Source organism: Monodelphis domestica, chromosome 7 (genome assembly GCF_027887165.1).
Source record: "Monodelphis domestica isolate mMonDom1 chromosome 7, mMonDom1.pri, whole genome shotgun sequence".
In the NCBI taxonomy this organism is placed as follows: domain Eukaryota; kingdom Metazoa; phylum Chordata; class Mammalia; order Didelphimorphia; family Didelphidae; genus Monodelphis; species Monodelphis domestica.
In genome coordinates, this window is record NC_077233.1 from 31,762,802 (window position 1) to 31,785,128 (window position 22,327).

General features: G+C 39.6%; 1 protein-coding gene across 1 annotated transcript in view; it reads right to left on the reverse strand.

Moving 5' to 3' along the window:
- Positions 1 to 22,327, reverse strand: part of TAFA4 (TAFA chemokine like family member 4) — a 199,245-nt gene that overhangs the window by 13,723 nt on the left and 163,195 nt on the right. Inside the window, exon 4 of the mRNA XM_007500059.2 lies at positions 12,428 to 12,583. Within this exon, the coding sequence (XP_007500121.1) occupies positions 12,428 to 12,583 (156 nt within the window). The remainder of the gene's footprint in view (positions 1 to 12,427; positions 12,584 to 22,327) is intronic.

Consider the following 22,327-nt stretch of genomic DNA (forward strand, 5'->3'; position numbering starts at 1 on the left):
TCTCTGTCTGCCTCTCTTTCTCTGACTCTCTGTCTCTACTTCTGTCTCACTGTCTCTCATCTCTGTCTATCTCTGTCTCTGTCTGCCTCTCTTTCTCTGTCTCTCTGTCTCTACTTCTGTCTCACTGTCTCTCATCTCTGTCTATCTCTGTCTCTGTCTGCCTCTCTTTCTCTGTCTCTGTCTCTACTTCTGTCTCACTGTCTCTCATCTCTGTCTATCTCTGTCTCTGTCTGCCTCTCTTTCTCTGTCTCTGTCTCTACTTCTGTCTCACTGTCTCTCATCTCTGTCTATCTCTGTCTCTGTCTGCCTCTCTTTCTCTGTCTCTGTCTCTACTTCTGTCTCACTGTCTCTCATCTCTGTCTATCTCTGTCTCTGCCTCTCTTTCTCTATCTCTGTCTCTACTTCTGTCTCACTGTCTCTCATCTCTGTCTATCTCTGTCTCTGTCTGCCTCTCTTTCTCTCTCTTTCTCTACTTCTGTCTCACTGTCTCTCTCTCATCTCTGTCTATCTCTGTCTCTTTCTCTCATCTCTGTCTATCTTTCTCTCTCTGTCTCTCTCTGTCTCTCTCTACAGCTCTCGATCTCCAGACACAATTCTCTGACAAAGCATATCAGAGTTAAATCTATTTCTTTTCTCTCTGAGAATGTTCAGCTGCTTCTTCTCAACTACATTTCTACTAAGTACATGCAGTTAGCAATATTTATAAAGATCTAGTGACCATTTAAAATAAAGATAAGCAGACTTTCTCCATGCTCAGAAGGAACGGGTTTGGGCTTCATTAAAGGAAATAACAGAATTACTGCTTAGACACCCTGAAATTCAGAGCTTCATCAATACATCATCTTTCCTGACACTTCCTGGGCCCTCTCAGATGGCCCAAACAGCCACACTCCTGGAATACTGATGCCCCTTCCACTTTCTCCATGCTATTCAGCTTGTGTGGTCTTCCTTTCTCCAACCCAAGTCTTCAGCTGCGCTCTTTCAGGAAGAACAAGGATTCTTACCCTAAGGCTGGCAAACCCATTCCAGATTTGCTCTACTGGGAGCCTCAGCTCTGAGGATTGTCATCTCCCCCCACAAAAAAAGATGGCAGACCAAGATCCTCCTGGGAAGCCAATCCCCTGGTAGGCTTAGTTTTACCTTTGGACTGTTAAAGGGAAATGAGTAGGAGCAAGAGCAATGCTACAAACCAGGAACAGGAAATCCTGCAGGGCAGAAGCAAGGGCAAGATTCCAGAACTTTGGAGAAGGGAGAGGCAGTTTCTTCTTCTGGAAGTTAAGCAGCCAGGAGGGTTTTTCATCTGGTTCTTCTGGGGTGGACCTAAAGAGCCAGATATTCTCTCTCCTGTGGCTTTCTTTGTGATTCAGCCTCTCCCTGCTGCTGCTGCAGAATGATTTCCAACAGAGGTGCTCAAGACTCCAGAGGATAACTGTCAGTGAGACTTTCTTCTGAACCCTGTTCCTGCTATCTTCATTTCCTTCCCACTTTATATATTAACTAATGGGGGGTGGAAATTTAACTAGTTGTAAGAGATCGATTTATAGGCAGAAAAGTGTTAGATAGTATAAATTAACAACTTGAATTTTGGTTTTAGAGAGATCATCCCAACTCCCTTCCCATCCCTTCCTTATCCTAAAATAAACTATCATTTTAGTTTTATTTATATTTATATATGTTAATTCAGCATAGTTATTTCAGTACCCTCTCCCTGGCACAAATAATTATTTCTTCTTCCATATAAATTTGATCCACAAAATCCAGAGTCAACAAATTCAACTAGTATTTACCAAATGCTTACTTTATAAACAGCATTATGATAGAAGTTGGAGATAAAATGCAAAAATAAAGCAGTCCCTGGACTCAAATATCTTATATTCTATCAGATTTGGAATATTGATTAATTTTTGTATAGACATTTTATTTTGCCAATTGCATGTAGTAATAATTTCCCACATACACTTCCTGAAGCTATATGTCTTTCTTCCTTCCCTCCCCCCCTTCCCAGAAATGGTAAACAATTTGATCTTGGTTATACATAGTATCATGCAAAACCAATTTACATATTGTTCATTTTTGTAAGAGAATACTCATATAAAACCAAAAACCCAAATAAGCTAAAGTAACAAATCACCAATACTTCTTTCTCTGGAAATCAAAAGCATCCTTTGTCAAAAGTCCTTTAGGATTGTCCTGGATCATTGTATTGCTGAGAGTAGCGAAGCCTTTCACAACTGATCATCATTCAATATTACAATGTTGTCCTGGTTCTGCTTATTTCATTCTGCATCAGTTCATGTAGGTCTTTCCAGCTTTTTCTGAAATAATCCTGTTCATTGTTTCTTATAGCACAATAGTATTCCAATGCCTTCATATTCTACAGTTTATTCAGCCATCCCCAACTGATGAACATCCTATCAATTTCTAATTCTTTGCCACCTCAAAAAGGGCTGCTATAAATATTTTTGTACAAATAAGTCCTCACCCCTTTTTTTAAAAAATATTGATGAATTTGGAGTGAAAACTATTTGTTATGGCAAATAACCCCAAACAATGTGTAGAGAATTAGCCTCTGGAATGCTTTGATACCTGCAGGTAGTTTGACCCTGAATAAGTCACTTAAATGTTCCCAAGAAACTCTCTAAGAATCTGAATTGCAGAAGCAGATGCTGCTCTGCTTTAATACAAGGTCAAAGGTATGAAACAACACAAAAAAATAAACATCAGATTTTTTCAATATATTGATTGGTTTTATTTTTTAATTCTTTTCTTTGTATTTTTTTTTTTGCTTTATTTGTTTTGGAGAGACTAGATCTCCCTATGTCACCCAGGCTGGAAGTAGAGTAGCCACTCATGGGCAAATACACTGCTGATGAGCATGGTTGAAACTTTGTCCTGCTCTTTCCAGCTAGGCTAATCTGGGCTTCCTTAAGCAGGCTGGCACTACCCCACCTCCACCTTCAGGAACTTACCATATTGGTCCTACATTTAGTGCAGATACTCAATTGGTTTAATGTACTGATCTCCCAAGCTCTGGCAATCCACCAGCCTTAGCCTCCCCCAAAGAAGGAATTATAAGTATGTACCATTGTTTAAGTTCTTTGTTATAAAAGATGTTTCTCTGGGAAGAGGGAAGAGAAGATATATGGTGGGGAAGCGGGAGATATATAGGCAATGTGAAAACAAAAGAAATAAAAAAGTAAATGGCATTTTAATTTCCATGAGTTTGATTTACATGTCTTTTCGGGAATACAGGCTTCCAGAGTTGGAAGGAACTTGAGAGGTAATGTGACAGGGTGGAACATAAAGTCAACTTGGAATCAGAGGGCCTATAATCAAGTCTCATATCTATCACTTGCTATGAAACCTTGAGCATATTACTCGTTGGGCCTCAGTTTCTTCATCTGTCAAATGAGTAGATTGGACTAAATGGCCTCTATGTTCTTTCCACCTCTAAATCTGTGAATCTGCTTCTGTGACTAGAGGCTACCTGGTTTGGTCCATGCCTGAACAGGAATCCAACAAGTAGTCAACAAATCTGTGCCTGGAGACCTCCAGCAAGGAAGAATAAATCAATCAGATAATTAATAAACATTTTGTGCTGAGCCGTTGTTGCTATCTTTCATACTGGAAAAGGACCCAAACAATATCACTGGGGGATGTTTTTAGCCTCACAAATCATTTAGATTTAGGTGAGGTAGAGTTGTTAAAGTCCTTGGCTTCACTCTCTCTTCCAGAGTCACCAAAGGCAAAAGTCAAGATTGTCCGGGGATACACCAGGTATACAAAGAAATGGAAAAGGTCCTGCCCACAAGGAGTTTACAATCTAATGGGGGAGCAGTACAACAGAACACACCATACCTCTAACTGGGCAACCCTTTTCATTTTTACATACCTCTAATGATTAGGAAATTTGTTTGCATCGGGTCTAAATTTGTTTCTTCTATTTCCACCCCTTGCTCCTAGTTTACCCTCTGGGGGACAAACAGGACACATTAGAACTAAAGTAGAAAACACCTGGGCTTCAATCAATGGAAGAGCTCAACTAGAAAAGATTTCACTAGCAAAACTGCCCCTGTGGAAAGACAGAGACCCAAGAAAGCCCACCAGCACCGCCAGAAAAATAAATTCTTCTCATCAGCAAGAGTTAGAAGCCGAGTTTTCTGCTGGAGCAGGAATGGGCTGTTTGACCTTCCCTCAAAGAAGGAGCTTTGGCAGTTCAGAAGTTTAAGCTATGGGAGTCAGAGCAGGGCTATGAGCTGAAACAATGGAACAGAAGCGGAAATCTATTCTAATGACCATGAAGAACATATGGCTCCTTAACACACTCTTCTCTACAGGAAAATTAATGCGTAGGAGATACACTTTTCTCTCCTTTTACAAAATGCTGCACAGTGCTCCAAATGAGGACATCTATTAGTTTCTATTCTAAAAATGCCTCCGTTAACCATAAAGAAGTTCTTAATTTTACAAAGTCACTACAGCTGCCCGACATAAAAATTCGGGGCACGGAGGGAGAGTACGCCTTGCCTGGCAACTCGTGCTGCCACATTATAATGAACTTCCTCTTTGACAAGCCTCAGATCCCAAAAACTCCATGAATTCTACATAACTTGTGGAGAGCCTGCTCCTTGGTACGGCATCCTGGGCCAATATTTTCCAGGTAAAATACGAATTGGTTTTGGTCTGGTCCGTTTGCATTCCTCATTGTTGTCTCCTTTATTCCTTGTTCCTAACATATAACCCAGTAGGGAAAAAATTACGTATTTCCTGGGGTCGTTGGGGTAGTTATACTTTTAAATTAGCCTAAATAAGAACAACTTCACAACTAAAGATTTAGTTTCTCAAATGCTGATTTAGCCTAATTTCATTTACATGGAGCTAGGGCATAACTAAAAATTACCTTTTTACACTGAAAATACAGGCAGGAAGATTAAGTGATATCTAAACGGCATAGATTTCCCATGGAAGCAGGAACAGTTGCAGAAATACATTCTTATATGTCCATGTATTTTCTGTTTTATTATTATTATTGCCCTGACCACAGTTACTACAAGTTTCACCTATTGAGCTATTTATTAACCAAAGAGGCAAGTAGGGAGAAAGTTCTGCAAATTACATTACACTTTATTATAAGAAGAAAAAGGGAAATGGTGTGGGAAATGGATATAGTATGATCCTGGGGTCAGGGAAGTTCTGCATTCAAATCCCTCCTCTGATATTCACCAGCTGGGTGAATTTTGACAAATCATTCAGTATAATTCCTTTACTCATAAAAGGAGAAGCTGGAACCTCACAGAGTTTTTAGGAAGATGAAAAGGGATGTGGATAAAAATGGTTAAGAAAAAGGTAACTTTTGAAAAATGGCTTAAAAAAAAAAGAAAGATGATGGGGCCTCCCAGTACTACTCGAGTGACACAAAAATAGAAATGATGAAGAATCTGGATCCCAAAGGATCTCGGCCTGATACAATGAATTTAATATAATAAGATGAAATGTAATGGGAAAGGGGGATTCAATGTAAAGCCTCATGCTTCTATTTTAAAAAATCAATGACACAAGTACAAGATGGAAGAGATGTGGCTACACTTCAGTTCATCTGAAAGAAGATCTGAAGGTAAAAGGTCTCAAAATGAGAAAACAGAGACATCATAGTACAAAGGAAAGAGTTATGAATTTGGAGTCGGGGCACTGAGTTCACATCCTGTCTCTCTGGTCTGTTTGACTTTGGGGATGTTGAACAAGTCATCTCTTATCTCTACGGCCCTCAGATTCCACATCAGTAAAATTAAAAGATGACTTGATGATGTCTAATGTCCTTTCCAGCTCTAGGTCTGTGAACTTGTGAGCTCTGTAATGTGACAAATAAGAGAATTAATTCATTCTGGGGCTTCCCCTGAGAGATATAACATCAAATCATATAGAAGTTGTATTTAGTCCTGATCAAAACATTTACTGTGAGGATAACTAGGTGGCTCAGTGGATTGAGATCCAGGACCAGAGATGAGATGTCCTGGGTTCAAATGTGATCTCAGACACTTCCTAGATATGTGACTCTACACAAGTCACAACCCCCATTGCCTAGCCCTTAGCATTTGTCTGCCTAGGAACTGATACATAGTATTGATTCTAAGATGGAAGGTAAGAGTTAAAAAAAAAAAACTTTACCTTCAGTCTTAGAATTGATACTAAATATCTGTTCCAAGGCAGAAGAGTGGTATGGGGCCAAGCAATGGAGATTATGTGACTTGCCCAAGGTCATATAAGTAGGGTCATGCCAAACTTGAATTCAGGACCTCCCACCTCCAGGCATGGCTCTCACTCCACTGAGCCAACTAGTTACCATAATAATAAGATTTGAAGAGATACCAATCAATTCTTAGTTTCTCCATGAATTTGGCATAATCATTAATTGTCCTTGCCACACACAGCAAACTATATTCTTAACTAAAGTAAGTCTAAAAGCCTTCAGAGTATAAAAACTGGTAATCATTAGAAAGAAAGAAAAAATGTGCTGTTAAAAATACCCGTTCAGTTCTTACATCCATGGACTACCTTAGTAATCTCGTCTTAAAAACAACTCAAGTATTCATAACAAAAGAAAACATATTTCACTCAGCATTCATTTTGATCAAATGAATTAAGCTCATATTGCATCCAGTAATTATTCCATTTTATCATGGGGCCATTCACTGTTATCTAGGTAGACTCGTATTTTGATAAATGTCTAGAATTCATTTCCTACCACAAAGAGGAGAATTGACGGCACATGCTTTGACATTCAATCAAACTCAACAGTTGTTTATTCATTTGCCACTGTGTGTGGAGAACTGTATTAAGTGTCTGAGGGAGCGATGAAGTTTAGAGAGGATACGGTCCCTGAACCCATGGCCCTGCACTGAGAGAGCTGCTAACCTAGTAAGGGATAGAGCACAGACACCGATACTAGATGATTGATGCACTACATAATGAATTTCAAAAGAAACTATGAAGTGAGTGCCAAGGAGCACATGATCTTGCCTGGGCAAATCACAGAAAACTTTATGGAAAACGGGACCCTGGAGTTGGTCTTTAAAGTTTAGGTGGGAATAGTTGCAGACACGAGAAACAACATGAGGAAAGGTGGAAGAGCTGCAACTCTGCTTTGGAGATAGAGGATAACCCAGTTTAGCTGGAGTGGAGAAAGGATGGGAGTACTTTGGAAATAGTGGGTGTCACCTGATTGTAGAAAGCCTTGATTGTAAATGCCAAGGAAATAGGAGGCAATAGGGAGTCAGTGAAGGTTTTTGAGCATGGAAGAATGCTGGAACCAGAGCTGCATGGTAGAAGGATTATTCTGACAGTGATACACAGTTTGGAGTATAAGAGAGTGTGGCAAGTTGAGAAGAGAAGAAAAGAAAAGTAGCTATGATGAGAAGCCAAGCTGGTTGTAATAAGGTTTTTAGAGTAGGGTAGTAACCGTGGGAAGAGAAAGGAGTAGATGAAGGTGAGAGCTGTGGCAGAGATGGGCTCAACTGATTGACTATGAGAGATGAGGAAGAAAGAAGACCTCAAGTTTGCATACCTGGGGATCAGGGTGAAGTTAGTGCCACTGACAGAAACAGTGAGATCAGGAAGAGGACAGAAAATAATAAGCAAGCATAGCTGTGGACATGGAGAGTCTGAGCTGTCGCGGGGACACATAGATGGAGATGTCCTATAGGAAGTTGGAGTCAGGGTTCAATTTAGCAAAACAACTGTCAGAGAGAAAAGTTTTATATTTGACTCAATGGACTACAGGAAGCTACTGAAGATTTCTAAGCAAAGGAATCATGGGAGCAGATCTTCCCTGAGGAAGGGTAATTGAGCAGCATAGTGAGAGATCCCTTAAGCTAGAATGGGAAGACAATGGAAGCCAGGAGTCCTATTGGGGAGCTATTGAAACAATGGGAGTAGTAGGGTGGCAGCAGCTGAAACAGAGGAAGGGATGAATGGAAGTCTTATCAAGAAGAGAGAATTGACAAGATTTGGTATGAGGTGAGATAAGAGATTTATGCACTAATGAATTACAAAACTGAGAAAACAAGTTTAAAGCACAGGCAGCTGGGTGCTTCTTATGCCACTAGCAGAAAGAGTGAAGTTAAAAGAAGGCGTGGGTTTACCCAGATAGACCCACTGTACTACTTACTTCCTGTGTGAATTTCAACAAGACAATTTAACTCCTCTAGATCTCAGTTTTCTCATCTGTAAAATGGGAAATAGTGTGGGAAGGGTAGAACTATCTGATCTCTAAGTTTCCTTCCAGCTCTAAAAATCAAGGATCCTATCACAGGTTTGATTCAAACATGTTCAGGTGAGTAAGGGATTAGGTGCCAGTCAGAGATGTCCTGTAGATAATTAGGAGACAAATCTGGAGTTTGGGAACAATCCATTCCTCAAGACCCAGATTCAGGGACTATCTGCAGAGAGGAGGATTAAAGCACTGCTGGGATAGATGAGACTGTCAAGGGAGAGTAGAGGGAGGGGGAGATGAAGAAAAGAAAAGGGGACCATAAGGAAGAGGTGCTGAGGAAGAAGCCTTGAGAAACATTCACTTTTAAGGGTCAGGAAAGAAGGAAAGAGTAACAATGGAATAGTTAGAAAGGCAGACAAATCATAAGATCATAGATTTAGAGTGGGAAGGGATCTCAGAAGTGATTCACTACAGCCTCTCATTTGGCAGATGAGGAAACTGAGGCCCAAAGAGACTGTGGCTTCTCTAAGGTTAAATAGAGCTGGGATTATTTGACAAGCATTTATTAAGCACCTACTGTGTTCCAGGCACTGTGCTAGTCACTAGAGACCAAAAAAAGAAAAAAAAAATCCTTCCTCTATTTACAGGGAGCCTACATTCTACTCCTGAGCCCCTGCTTGCATTGTATCATCCTGCTGTTTATTTACGTAGTGCTTCTGAAGCCAGCATGGAGAGAAAATCCACAAAGAGGAAGTGGTCAAAGGGACTCCATTTGGAAAAATGGTCAAGAAGGCTAACACTTACATCATGAAGATGAAAGGAAGGACACAGGATTTTCAGAAGCTGTGGTTATTTTGGGTGTGTGTTCCCAAATTCTAAATATTCTCTCAAACCAAAATCTTCTCAGATTAGCATGGGCCCAGGCAGCTCAATGAAAATGATCATTTCCCCAAAAACATTGCCTAAGACAGTAGCTAAGTCAACACATGATCCGTGGCAAAGACCTATGGGTATTTCACAAGATTATCAAAACCCACAAGGGGAAGAAAAACCAAATCTAGCAGCAGGAATACCTCCTGTTTAACTTTAAAGAAGTCATGATTTTATGTGAAAAGCAAGGAAAACATTCGATAAGAACCTTCCTTGTGGATTAACCAAACTCTAGAGGGACATGCTGATTTCTGTGTGGCCATTAATTACTTCTTTTGGGCACCATTTTAAGGGCCCTTATTTCAATTTAAATGTAAATTCCAAACGAATCTCCTTTACTTGAGATCCTTCCCATCCTTATTGACAACTAAGATCAGACTGTATCTTGCCAGTGAAGGATAAATCTCTGGAAGATCTGCTAATAGCAGAGCCCTGCATAATTATTATGGGATAAATGACTGAGAAGAGACTAAAATGCCTGAAGGAACTTTGCCAGCCCAGGAAACCAGAGGCAAGCTAAGCCAGGAGCAGCAGCATTATTGTAAGAGACTGAGGGAAGACCAACCTTCATTTGTATTTATCCAGTGTTTGTAAGTGTACAAAGCATTTGTGGTTCATCGTCGCCTTTGAACCTCGCTATAACCTCTTGATTTAGGTTCTGCTATGACCATAGATAGAGAGAAAAAAGAAATATAGAGGGGGGGGGGGAAGAGAAAGAAAAAGAGAGAAAAATAGAGAGAAAAAATGGAAACTCAGAGAGGTAAAGGGTCTTCCCCAGGGTCACCAGCAAATTGATATGGCAGAGGCAGTTTTTGAACCCATATTTCCTGATCTACCGAAGTTAGTCTGTATCTGTATTATGATTTCTTTTATATACTCATGGGTCCAACATTTAGACTGTTTGCATCTTTAAAAAATGTACACTTTTTTGGGGTGAACTTCACAGGAGGAAACCTTGGATCAACTCTACCATTTACTAATTAAGAGTCTCTGAGGAAGACACTCAAAACCTCAAATTCTTCATCTCTAAAATGAAAGGAGCAAGCATTTATGATAGATACACTATTTTCCAGGAACTGCTCTAAGAACTTAAAAATATTTTGTCATTTGATCCTCACAACAACTCTGTAAGGTAGGTGCTATTATTATCCCCTTTTTCCAGATGAGGAAACTGAGGCAAAAGCAAGGTTATATGACCTGCCCAGACTCAAACACACTGGTAAGTGTTTGAGGCAGGATTTGAACTCAGGTCTTTTTGGTTCCCAACCCAATGCTTTAGCCACTTGGCCGCATGTATAATAAAGGCCATGATGGTGATAATATGACCTCTCCAAGGCAAGGCTCTTGAAGCTCTAGTCTTCTCATCTATAAAATGGAGGTAAAAATAATTGAAGCATCTCCCTCCTATGGTTGACCCAAGGACAAAATGAGATATAGGTAAAGTACTATGTAAAAAGGAGCCAGGGGGGTGGAGAGCTGGGCCTGGAGGCAGGAAGACCTGCCTGTCCCTTAGAGGTGGCCAGTGATATTGAGCGTTTCTCAGTGTGCTGAAATCTCCTCCAAGGTTTTGGAACTGGGCAGATTCCTGTCTCTGTGATCACAAAACCTCATTCGTAACCCTGACATAAAGCAAGCCTGGTGCTCCCTATTTTGTGCTGAGAGCCGTGTTCTCTAACCAGTTCTTGGCAGTCAATTCTCTGTGCTCTAAGCGCTCAAAATTGAGCCTGGGAGATTTCTACTAGCATCAGATTTGCAGGTTCATTATCCTTGATTTTTCTGGATGGTCTCCTACTACTTTTTATTCAGTTATGTTGGACTCTTCGTGACCCGGTGGGTCACATCACACCAATACCGTCCATGGCGTTTTCCTGGCAAAGATAAGGAAATGGTTTACCAATTCCTTCTCCAGTGGATTAAGGCAAAAAAAGTTAGGAGACTTGATCTGGGTCACAAAAAGCTAGTAAGTGTCTGAGGCTAGATTTGAACACAGGTCTTCCTGACTCTAGGACCAGCACTCTATCCCCTAAGCCACCTACTTCATGCTACTACTAGTCTCCAGAATCACTTGAACATATTGTTTTTAATTGAGCAACTCTGAATTATGGCAGACGACAGGTTCTAGATTTAGACCAGGAAAGGATCTCAAAGGTCTTTTAGTCCAACCTCCTTCATTTTACAGATGAAGACACTGAGATTTGGAGACAAGGCATTTGGAAAGAAGCAGAAGTAGGACCCAATGCCCATTTTGACAGCAGGTCCATGGCTCTCTCCCCTACACCTTCCTGCAAGGGCAGATGAACCAACAGGGCTTTTTCCAAGAGGATCATCCATAACGTCATCAATTTAGGAAATCTTAGCCTTACTGCCCACATCGTGGGAAATTCAATCATTTCAGCTCCAGAACTCTGTAGCCAGGGGACACAGATTCAAACCCTAACATGTAGTCTCTGTGATTTTAGGCAAATCATTTAGTTTCCTCAACTGTAAAATCATATTAGATGGCCTCTGAGGTCCTCACCTCATGATCCCATGATCCTATGACCATCCTTACCAACCAAGGCCTTCTGTATATCGTCTTACCCGAGTTTCATTGCCAAGAATATCCCAAATAGGATCACAAAGAGTCAGGCATGCCTAGAAAGGATCAAACAACTGGACAGCATCAAATGTGGGCTCTTTCAGAGCCAAAACAATCATCCCTTGTATTTGTATTTGTATACCCAGTTCTGAAGACTGGTATTTAGAGCATAGCCATTTAATAAATGGCTTTTCTTCTTTCTGTCATCCATCAGACTCAACCTGCTTATTTTATAGGTGAGAAAATGAAGTTAGGAGACAAGAAACAACATCAATAATAATAATAATAAAGAAAAAAGAAAGAGACTTCTGTGATTTGCCAGCATCCCATAGCTAACATGTCAGGCCAGCCCTGGCCACTGCACTATGCTGTCTCTCTCAATCTAACTGATAATCTGATCATTAAATGGTTTTGTTCCATATCCAACCAGAAGTCAGAAAGGCTTGTTGGAGATTTGCTTCCTAAGTACCCCAGTCTGAGGAGAAGGCTGAGAGTCTCAAATACTGCTGGCAAAGACAGGAGATGCATCACCACATCCATTAAAAGACTTCATTATGCCGTGATATATTCATCACCATCAACACACACTGATGATCAAAAGGAAGGATTATACATCCCAGGCAGCCAAAAAAAAGTCAACAAGCAAGGGAAGGAGGTTAAGTTCTTCCAGTCTCACTGAGATCTTGGGGGCATCAATTAGAATTACTTACCTTCAACACAGGAAGGTTGAGCCCTTGTCGTACCAGCAACTTGCCCCGGGAAGCAAGAGCACTTGACAGTCTGGGATCGCTCCTCAATCCTGTTCTTATTGCAGCAGCGGTGCACGGCAACCACTTCACACGTCCCTTGCTTGACCTGATGGTGGCCTGAGACATGCATGGACAAAAAAAAAATACACAAAGGCATTTAGCCTTGCAATGGCCAAGAATGAGGCTATGTTGCCATTTGTAGTACCCCAATTTTTTTTTAATCCTTACCTTCCACTTTGAAATCAATATTGTATATCGGTTCCAAGGCAGAAGAGCAGCACAAGTTAGGCAGTAGGGGTTAGGAGACTTCCCCAGGGTCACACAGCTAGGAAGCGTCGGGGCCAAATTTATTCTAGACCTGGCTCTCAATCCAGTAGCCACCGAGCTGCCCCCCACTATTTTTTAAATACAGTAATGCCATGTATACTTAGACGTAGGATGGTACGGAAGATAAAGAGCCAGCCCTTAGAGCCAGAAAAACCTGTGTTCAAGTCCTACCTGATCATAATGGCTCTGTAACATTGGACAACTGACAACCTCTCACGGTATGAGGGCTCTAATACTATAAGATAAAGAGAAGATAAATACCAACACTTAAATTATTTTTATGCACAGTCTTCTTTCATTTAAAAAAAAAGTATCCCGAGGGAAAGGATTGTCTTGCTTGTTTTTGAAATCAAAGTGCCTACCACATAGTAAGTACATAATAAAAGTTCTCTCTCTGCCTCAATCTAAAATTAATTAATTAATTAATTATCTAGGTAATTAATTAGATAAATTAATTAATAAAAATAAAGAGAAGATAACAAGCATCATTAGCAGGAGGAGTGTTATTATTGTTTAGTTGTTTTTCAATCATGTCCAGCCCTTCATGACCCCATTTAGGGTTTTCTAGGAAAAGATACTGGAATGGTTTGCCATTTTCTTCTCCAGCTCATTTTACAGGTAAGGAAACTGAAGCAAACAAGGTTAAGTGACTTGCCCAGGGTCACATAGCTAGAAAGTATCTGAGGTCACATTTGAACTTGGGAAAAGGAATCTTTCTGACTCTGAGCCTGACACTCCATCCACTGTACCACCTAGCTGCTGATCCCAGGAGTTTTAATTAGCAATGAAACTACTGGTCAAAAGCAAAATAAATACATAAACTAAGAGGTGTTGCAGTCAGTTTACGCAGGTCATGAGAACCAGGTTATGTAGTATGAGAATTTAAACCTCAAAAACTGACAAATACTACAAACTTTGGTTTGATTTCTTGTTTTGCCTAGAATTAGGTAAGTGATGGAAAAGTGCCAATATTGTAGATTGAACTTAAAAGTGCATTGCGTATGCAATTCTTTTCAGAATCACTTGTTAAATATTTCCTAGCAAAAGAAAATCCTGGACCAGCTTGGTGATTCAGTGGAGAGACACGAGTCAGAGACTGAGGCAGAGAGAGAGAGAGAGAGAGAGAGAGAGAGAGAGAGAGAGAGAGAGGCTATTAGTACATTTGGGGGCAGCTAGGTGGCTCCGTGGATAAAAAGACATGGTAGGTCCTGGGTTCAAATCTGACCTCAGTGTCTTCTAACTGTGTGACCCTGGGCAAGTCACTTAACCCCATTGCCATTGCCTAACCCTTACTTTTCTTCTGCCTTAGAACCAATACATAGCATTGATTCTAAGATAGATGGTAAGAGAGTTTAAAAAAAAAAAACAACTTTGTTAATTCAGACTCCACTGATTGAAAACCTTTGACAAGTAAGGATGGGCTAAAAGTTATTCCTAGAAATAACCCTAAGAAATTGAGGAGGGGGATGATTAAAATGTCAGTGAGAACAAACTTCAGAATATCTTCATACATGTTATACTGTATTCTTTCATAAATAACTCTCTCCTTACACTGTCTTCAGAGTAGGAACTGTGAAGCAAGCCTCAAGAGTCAGCAACCTAGTCCTAAACTTCCATCAGCTTCATATTCTACCTTCCCACAAAATAAGGAGGGTGAGTCAATGAATAGCAGAGTCAGGCTTAATCCAGCAAAAAGTAATAAAATCAATGTCTGCTAGGGTTGTTTTCAAGAAGTAAAAAGGGTGACAGCTAGGTGACTCAGTGGTAGAGAGCCAAGCCTGAAGACAGAAGGTCCTGGGTTCAAATCTGACCTCAGACACTTCCGAGCTATATACTGGACAAGTCACTTAACCCCAGCTGCCTAACCCTTCATGCTCTTCTGCCTTGTAACCAACACTTATTATTGATTCTAAGAATGAAGATAAAGGTTTAAGAACAAGGGAAAGAGAAGAAGAAACAAGAGTTGATGGTATTGGGGTAGGAACTCTTGCACATTATTCCTGTGTAAACCTTAAAATTTCTTAGACTTATGAATGTTGGATTCCAACATTCATAAGTCTAAGAAATTTTAAGATTTACAAATCCGACATTCATAAGTCTAAGAAATTTTAAGGTTTACACCTGCTAGACATCAGAGGAGGCAGAAAGTTCTAAGCTGATCATGCCTGTGGACATCCCTTCCCTGCCATTCATTGGTGTAAAAAGAGAACAGACATAACCTACATCCTTTACATTTCTCATGTTTGGAGTAGTGATGGAGAAGAAGCAGTGGGTAGATTCCTCAGGCTAGGATCCCACTGAGAACTCCATAACTCAACCATCTGAACTCCTTTAAAGAGTCAACTTTGCCCACTCCTAAGCCAGAGGGGTTAGGAGATTTTCATCTGGGCACCCAAACTCTTTTCTTTGTACTCATGTTTTTATCAAAGAGACCAAAAAAAACTTTTAGTTGACCTTGTCTAGGAAGAATTCCTGGGTTCCAAGGCTTTACTGGTTGCCATTTTCATTTTTATCCCTCTTAAAACATTACAGTTAAGATGTATGTTGGGGGCAGCTAGGTGACTCAGTAGATTGAGAGCCAAGCCTAGAGACAGGAGGTCCTGGGTTCAAATCGGACTTCAGGCACTTCCTAGTCAAGTGACCCTGGGCAAGTCCCTAGCCCTTACTGCTCTTCTGCCTTAGAAGCAACACTTCGTATCAATTCTAAGAAAGTAAGTGCAGGTTTTTAAAAAATGAAAAGATGTATGTCCTATTACATAGGAGACATCTTGATGCAGTGGACTGTAAAGTGGCCTCAGGAAAGGAGAATTTGCTTCTGATACCTGCCGAGATCATAGATGTTGATCTAGGAAAGAGTTCAGAGGCCAACTAGTCCAACTTCCTCATTTCACCACTGAGCAGACAGGCCCAAGATAAGTGACTTGCACAAAGACAAGTAGTACTTGGCTGTTATCACTGAGTAGGGGAACATACCTGGTCCTAACAGAATTTAGGTCTAGAAAGGACTTTAGGTATTTATCTAATCTGTCCCAAGTGCCCAGAATGTCTTTGCTCTTCACCTCCAGCATCTTTGAATCCTCAATTTCTTTCCTGGCTCAACTCATGTACACCTCTCACAGGAAGCCTTTCCTGTTTTTCTCCAGTTAATGCTTTTTCTCACCTCAAATTATATGAAGTTTACTTATCTGTTTAAATGTACCTTGGCCCCCTGCAGCAGCTTCCCTTACTAGCCTACATAAAGGTGAGGGTAACAAACGGGCCCAAAAGCTGTCAATGGTTTAGATGGAATGACAACTTCCCCCAGGAAAATGGGCAGATAAGTGCAACTTGTTCCAATGGCTACTAAGGAAGCAGAAGCAGGCCTTGTGGAGAGCTCAGGACTTGGTTAGACACAGAAGGAGCATCCCCTGCATTCCAAACCATCACCAGTGGTCCTGACTTTGGTCCTGCCATCAGCATTGAATGACTCTGGAAGATAGAATGAGGCCGATGATTTTGTGCAACTCTGACTCACTTCAATCCAGTTTCTGTGTGAATCAAAAGAAATCTCCAGTGATGTCATCTTGGTCCTCTTTGAGCACAAAGGACAATAACCAGTCGCCGTGAAGGTGGTATAACCAAACAGAATGGAAATTGTGAATACTCCACAGAAAAGACAAATGGGAATGAAAGGATCAAAAGTATCAATTTACTACTGATCTAGACATTGACATGGTAGCAAGTATCTGGAGAAGGGTAGGAAAGGCAACGAAGAGTCTAGACCATGTACCATAAGGGGACCAGAGGACATGACTTCTGACCCAGAGTGCTGAACATCCAGAGGAGAAAGGGGGAGGCGGAGGAAATTGATAGGAGTCTACTTAGGCTTGCTATCAGGAAAAGCTTCTTAATAATGAGATAATGAGAGCTGTCTTTGTTGGGTCTTTGTTTTCATTATTACAAAGTCTTTTTTGATATGTGTCTTCTTCCACAATATGACCAATATGGAAATATAATTTTTCCATGAGAGAGAGAGAGAGAGAGAGAGAGAGAGAGAGAGAGAGAGAGAGAAGAGATTATGAAGGGAGGGAGGGGAAAAGGGAGAAAGAAGGAGGTATTACCATCTCAGGGATGGGGGAAGGAAAGAGAGAGAAGAAAATAATTTGGAACTCAGAATTTTAGGAAATGAATGTCAATTGTTTTACATATAATTGTGTGGGGGGATATATAAAATATTTTAAATAACAATAATTATAATGAGAGCTGTCTCTGGAGGACACTGGATTTACCCCTCATTGAAGGTCTTCAAGTAAAGGTTGGATGACCACTCACTGAATAAATTATAAAGGGGATCTTCAATCAAGTTCAGGTTGTAGTATACAGTCACCAAGATCCCTCTACCTCTGAGATGCTATGATTGTGTGATTCTGATTTCCCACCACTCATCAATAGCTTAAACACATTTACAAAACATAAAGGCCAAGTTCATAATAAAAAAAATGTTGGCAGCAAAAACATGTAGAGCTTGTGTCAACAGGCATAGAAATGGGGGAAATGCTCAATTAGGTTCATAATAGCAAGAATGACCTAGAGGTCAAGCATTTTCTGGCAACTGGTGACTAGCTGTGTAGAGGGGCCAAGATGAATTAACTCCTCAATTATCTGTCAGGAAATGCCCTCCCTGTTGGCCATTAGGCTTTAATTAGATTACTAAATGACACAAGAGGGTCAGCAAATGAAGGAAGAGTTATCTCTGAGCCTGTTACACAAAATGGGAGAAATATGCGCTAATGAATTCTTGTAACAGTCAAAAGGCTCTTCAAAAGGGCCACTAATTTTTAAAGTATGAAGAAAAATGTTATCAAATAGACTATTAATGTGTCTCATCTGAAAACTCTAAGGGAATTTTTTATTTCAACTGTGAGCCTCCTATTCTCAGTTTCTTCATCAGGAAAATGAGAGGGTTGGGCTCTGTGGTCTCTGAGGTCCCTTCCAGATTCAGCATCCGGGGGACTCTATGATTGTACTGTGAATAATCAACCCATCTGTTGGAGAAATAAATATAACCACACTCAGAAAACTAACTGAGTAACTTCAAATGAGCCTGAAGTCAATCAATGAATCTATCAATCAACAAAAATTCATTCAGGACCTTGTTGTTTGTCCTTCATATTTGAAGAGGATCAGTAACGTCATGGGGTGATGTCTTGACTTTCTCTGAAATGAATTTAAAGTGAGGCAGAGTTGCACAGTCTTTGGCCTCTCTCTACCAAAGTCATCCAAGTCCAGTGGAAAGATAAATGTCATGACAACTAGTAATGGCCCAGGATGTAGTAATGACCTTGGCTTCTTTGAGATCTAAGCTCTGACATGCCTGCTTCAGGTGCCCTCTTGACCACTGGACAAGTTGTTCTCATCTGCCCTTTCCACTAGGGGAAGTCTTCACATGTCGGGGTAGATTTCTGCCTAAGTTATTGATGAGTTTGAGGTCTAGTAGTTACTCTCAACCTGACTTAGCCTGTCTGCTAGGATGGATTTACTAGGGTATGGCTGCTGTGCATGTTACAGCTCTTTGGAGCTACGTGAGAGAGAGGGATAAAAGGCAAACACCAAAGGCAAAGGAACATCTCTGAAAAGCAACCCCTCACACCAAAGGTGTTAGTCTTCCCATAACACCCCGTACACCTCCTATATGCCAGACACTCTACTAAGCAATGAGAATACCCAGACAAAAATGAAACAATCCCCACCCTCAAGAAGCTTATATTCTATCAAGAAAATCACTATGTGTATGCCTAAGAATGTACAAAATTATACAAAGTAAATACAAGATAATTGGAAGGGAGAGTAGGAGAAGGCATTAGCATTTAGGGAAGGTCTCATGTAAGAGTTAACATCTGAGTCAATCCAACTGTTCATTCTGTATATTTATCACATTGGCACCTTACAGAAAGAACCTCATCTATGAGAAAATTAGAGTTTGAGAGACACCACTTAGACTTACTAGGTAGGCAACATAGGTCAAGTCACTGAAATTCCCAAAGACTCAGTTTCCTCATTTATAAAATGGAAATAATAATCCTGATATTTCTTTCTACCTCCAAGATGCACTTATCAATTTTTGTGAAGAAAGCACCATACTAATTTAATCATTATATTATTCAACCAAAGAAAAAGAATCCAAGAGGGAAAGTGCAATAGGAACCTTGCCACCAGTTTTTGCTTTGAGAATCCGCCATCTTGATATCATTTCAAAGGCACTAAGTTGCTTTATTTCAGAGACTGTTTCTTATGTCATTATTCTCTGATAATAATATTTCTCTTTGGAAGAAGCCATTCACTGTAATCAGCCACCAATCTCACAAAGAAAAATTATTACCAATAGAGTAATTTATACTACAGATAGTATTCTTTTACTATTAATTTTCCCGTTTATATGTTGATATACTTTTAAAATTCATTTTCTGACATTTTGCATTCCCTGTTCTTTGCCTCCCATCTTCCCTCCCAAAAGCATGTAATATGATATCAGTTATAAATATATTATCATATAATATGTATTTCCCTGTCTTCATGGTATGAAGCAAGAAACATGTTGCTTACACTGAGTAATTTTAATGGTTATCCACAATCCTTTTTGGTGAGTGACAAACCAATATGGAAGGGACAAGAAGGCAAGGGAAGGAAAGGAAGAGAAAGAAAAAGCTTCTGTATAAGCTACAGCATCTTGGACCCACAGATGAGAGCTGAGTGGCAGGTGGACACCAAAGGAGAAAAGCAGTTCTGAAAAAGATTCAGCATGCCTTTATACAAGAGGTACTAGACTTCCCTGAACACCCCATTCTATTTTACTAACTTCCAAAAAAATCCTTTCAAAACCATCTATTACCTATCAATATCTGATTTGTTTTAAACATCTAAAATCTCCCATGCGGCCAGCTTCCAACAACTCTTGAAAGTCATATCACCTTTCTCTTGATTCTGCCCCAAAGATTTTCTACTACATTTTAAGGAATTTTATAGAGACTGTATCTTCATTTTTATTTGTTTACCAATAAATAGCATCATAAACAAATGCCTTGAATCATATGAAGCACCTTAGAAAAAAATTTAAAGTACTGAAGCATTAAAGTTAACATTTATCTAAATGCTCACAGAATAGATGTTGATATAAATAATTCTTGACTATAAAATAACTAAAATTAACCAATGCACTCTCATAACCAATGATGGTTTAATGGATATGGATTTTCAAATAAGACTATGACATTTCCAACTTCACAGTGGACCACGCACCACAATACCGCATATTCTTATACCACTCCCATAAAGTCACTTGATGACAGTGGTCCAAAAAGTTAAACATTTCCCCCTAAAGTATATGTTACATAAAGGTATGAACTAATACATGGGAAAGATTTGGCTTGTTAAGAAATAGGCCAAACAGAGATAAAGGCAACAAAGTTCAAGGCTGTGAGGAATGGAGAGAAACAAGTACACTCATTCATTGCTGGCTGAATTGCAAACTTGACTCTCTTTAGAGAGCTACCTCTCTGACAGTAGGCTATAAAGGCTACAAAAATAATCCCATTTTACCCACAAGTTCCATTGTTGGAAATATGACCTGGAAATGTTATCACCAACAAAAAAAATTCATCTGTTCAAAGATTTCACAGAAACATTATATATAAATGAAAAAAATAGAAGCAACCTAAATATCTAACAATGCAAGAGTAGTTGGTATATAATGGAATATGATGGTCATTAATACCAAAAAGGAGTCAGAATATAGGGAAATATGGAAAGATATGTGTAAAATAAAGAAGGGGAAATGTAGAAACAGAAGAACTGAGTAACCCTAATTACCCAGAAAAAAAGAAAAGTGAATGGGGAGAAACAAAGAAAATAGAATCTAGATAGAGACTTAGAGGAAGAAACTGAAAAGTTATGACATTTGGGTGGCTAAATTTCCTTTTTTAAATAATAATAATAATAATGATAGTAATAATAAAGGCTGACATTTATATGGCACTTTGCATATATTATCCCACTTGGGGTTTTATTTAAATGTAAATAGCCACAAAGCAAGTTTAATTGATTTTATTTGAGTTCAGTATTATGTAAGGCAAATCATTTAAGCATTTTTTAAATAACCCAAAGAAGCCTCATGTTACTACTCATGTTTGTATTAAATTTTCATGGATCTGAGAAACAAATAAATTGTTTCCAGGCTTTTTAATGAAGGGCACATGCAAAATCACTCAAATAACCAATGAAGGCATAATGAATAATCATGCCTACAGAATCTGACTTATTTCAGCACAGATGTTGAAGTGGGATGATCTGGGATCAGATAAAAGACAATTTTTCATTGAGTCTATGCTGTCATTGATTGTACTGTCCCCATTGATGTAGGCAGCAGTCCATCCTGTGCCACTCTTGTTCATGTCCTCCCATGAGTTCACCACATGGGATATACCCAATGAACCAAGAGCTTTCCTCTCATTCTTTTGGCACTGGGAAGATACCCCAGAGTCATTCCCCCTTCAGATACACTACTCTTCAATAATGCTACACTGCAGCCAAAATTGACTATTCCCCAAATTTGACATTTCATTTCCTTCTCTGGATACCTCCATGCCTGAGGCATGTTTCCTCCTCATCTTTGCTTCTCAAAACACTTTCTTCAATCAAGGCTCAACTCAAATGCATCATCTCTTCCATGTTGCACACTAATCCTATTGGTTGACCATTCTCATATAATCAGTTTCATGGGACCATCTTTTTCTTGTGTGTGGTGCATTCTTCTCTTCCCCTCATCCTATCCCAGTAGAATATAAGATCCCTTGAGGTGCAGACTCCTGTTTTGCCTTTTTATTTAAGGGCCTAGAACAATCCTATGTACTATAAAGTGCTATACTATATAGTACTATAAACACTATAAACTATATATATATATATATATATAGTATATATATATATATATAAACTATAAACACTGTGTGTGTATTTACATATACCCCCAACCGATGCTCAATAAATGCTTCTTGAGAAACAAGACATTAATTAAATGTCAAAATGGAAAGGACTTTGGACCTAGAAGTCCAACCCTGAAAATGCAGGCCAGAGAGAAAAGGGGAAAAGAGTTTCCTTAACATTTCAGGAACACCTCTGACTACCTGGAGAAAAGAATACTTGGCAATTCCCAGGAGATGGAGTGTGATAGTTCCTCTAACTTGGTGGAAGTTAGACTATTTTTGTATTTCTACAGAGCTACTCAAGACCAAGAAATATCTAAGCTATGCTTTGTCAGTCACCTCTTCTCCCTACTGTGACAAGGAAATCACTTTAAAAGACTGATATATATTAATTTAAGGTCACCAAGGAATTCAGCTATGTAATTCCTAAATGAAAACTCAAGTCAGCAGTCAACCTTTTATGGAGTTTAATTACAAACAGGAGGAAGAAAGGTATTTTAGAGAGAGAGAGAGAGAGAGAGAGAGAGAGAGAGAGAGAGAGAGAGAGAGAGAGAGAGAAAGGGGAGAAGGGAATAGG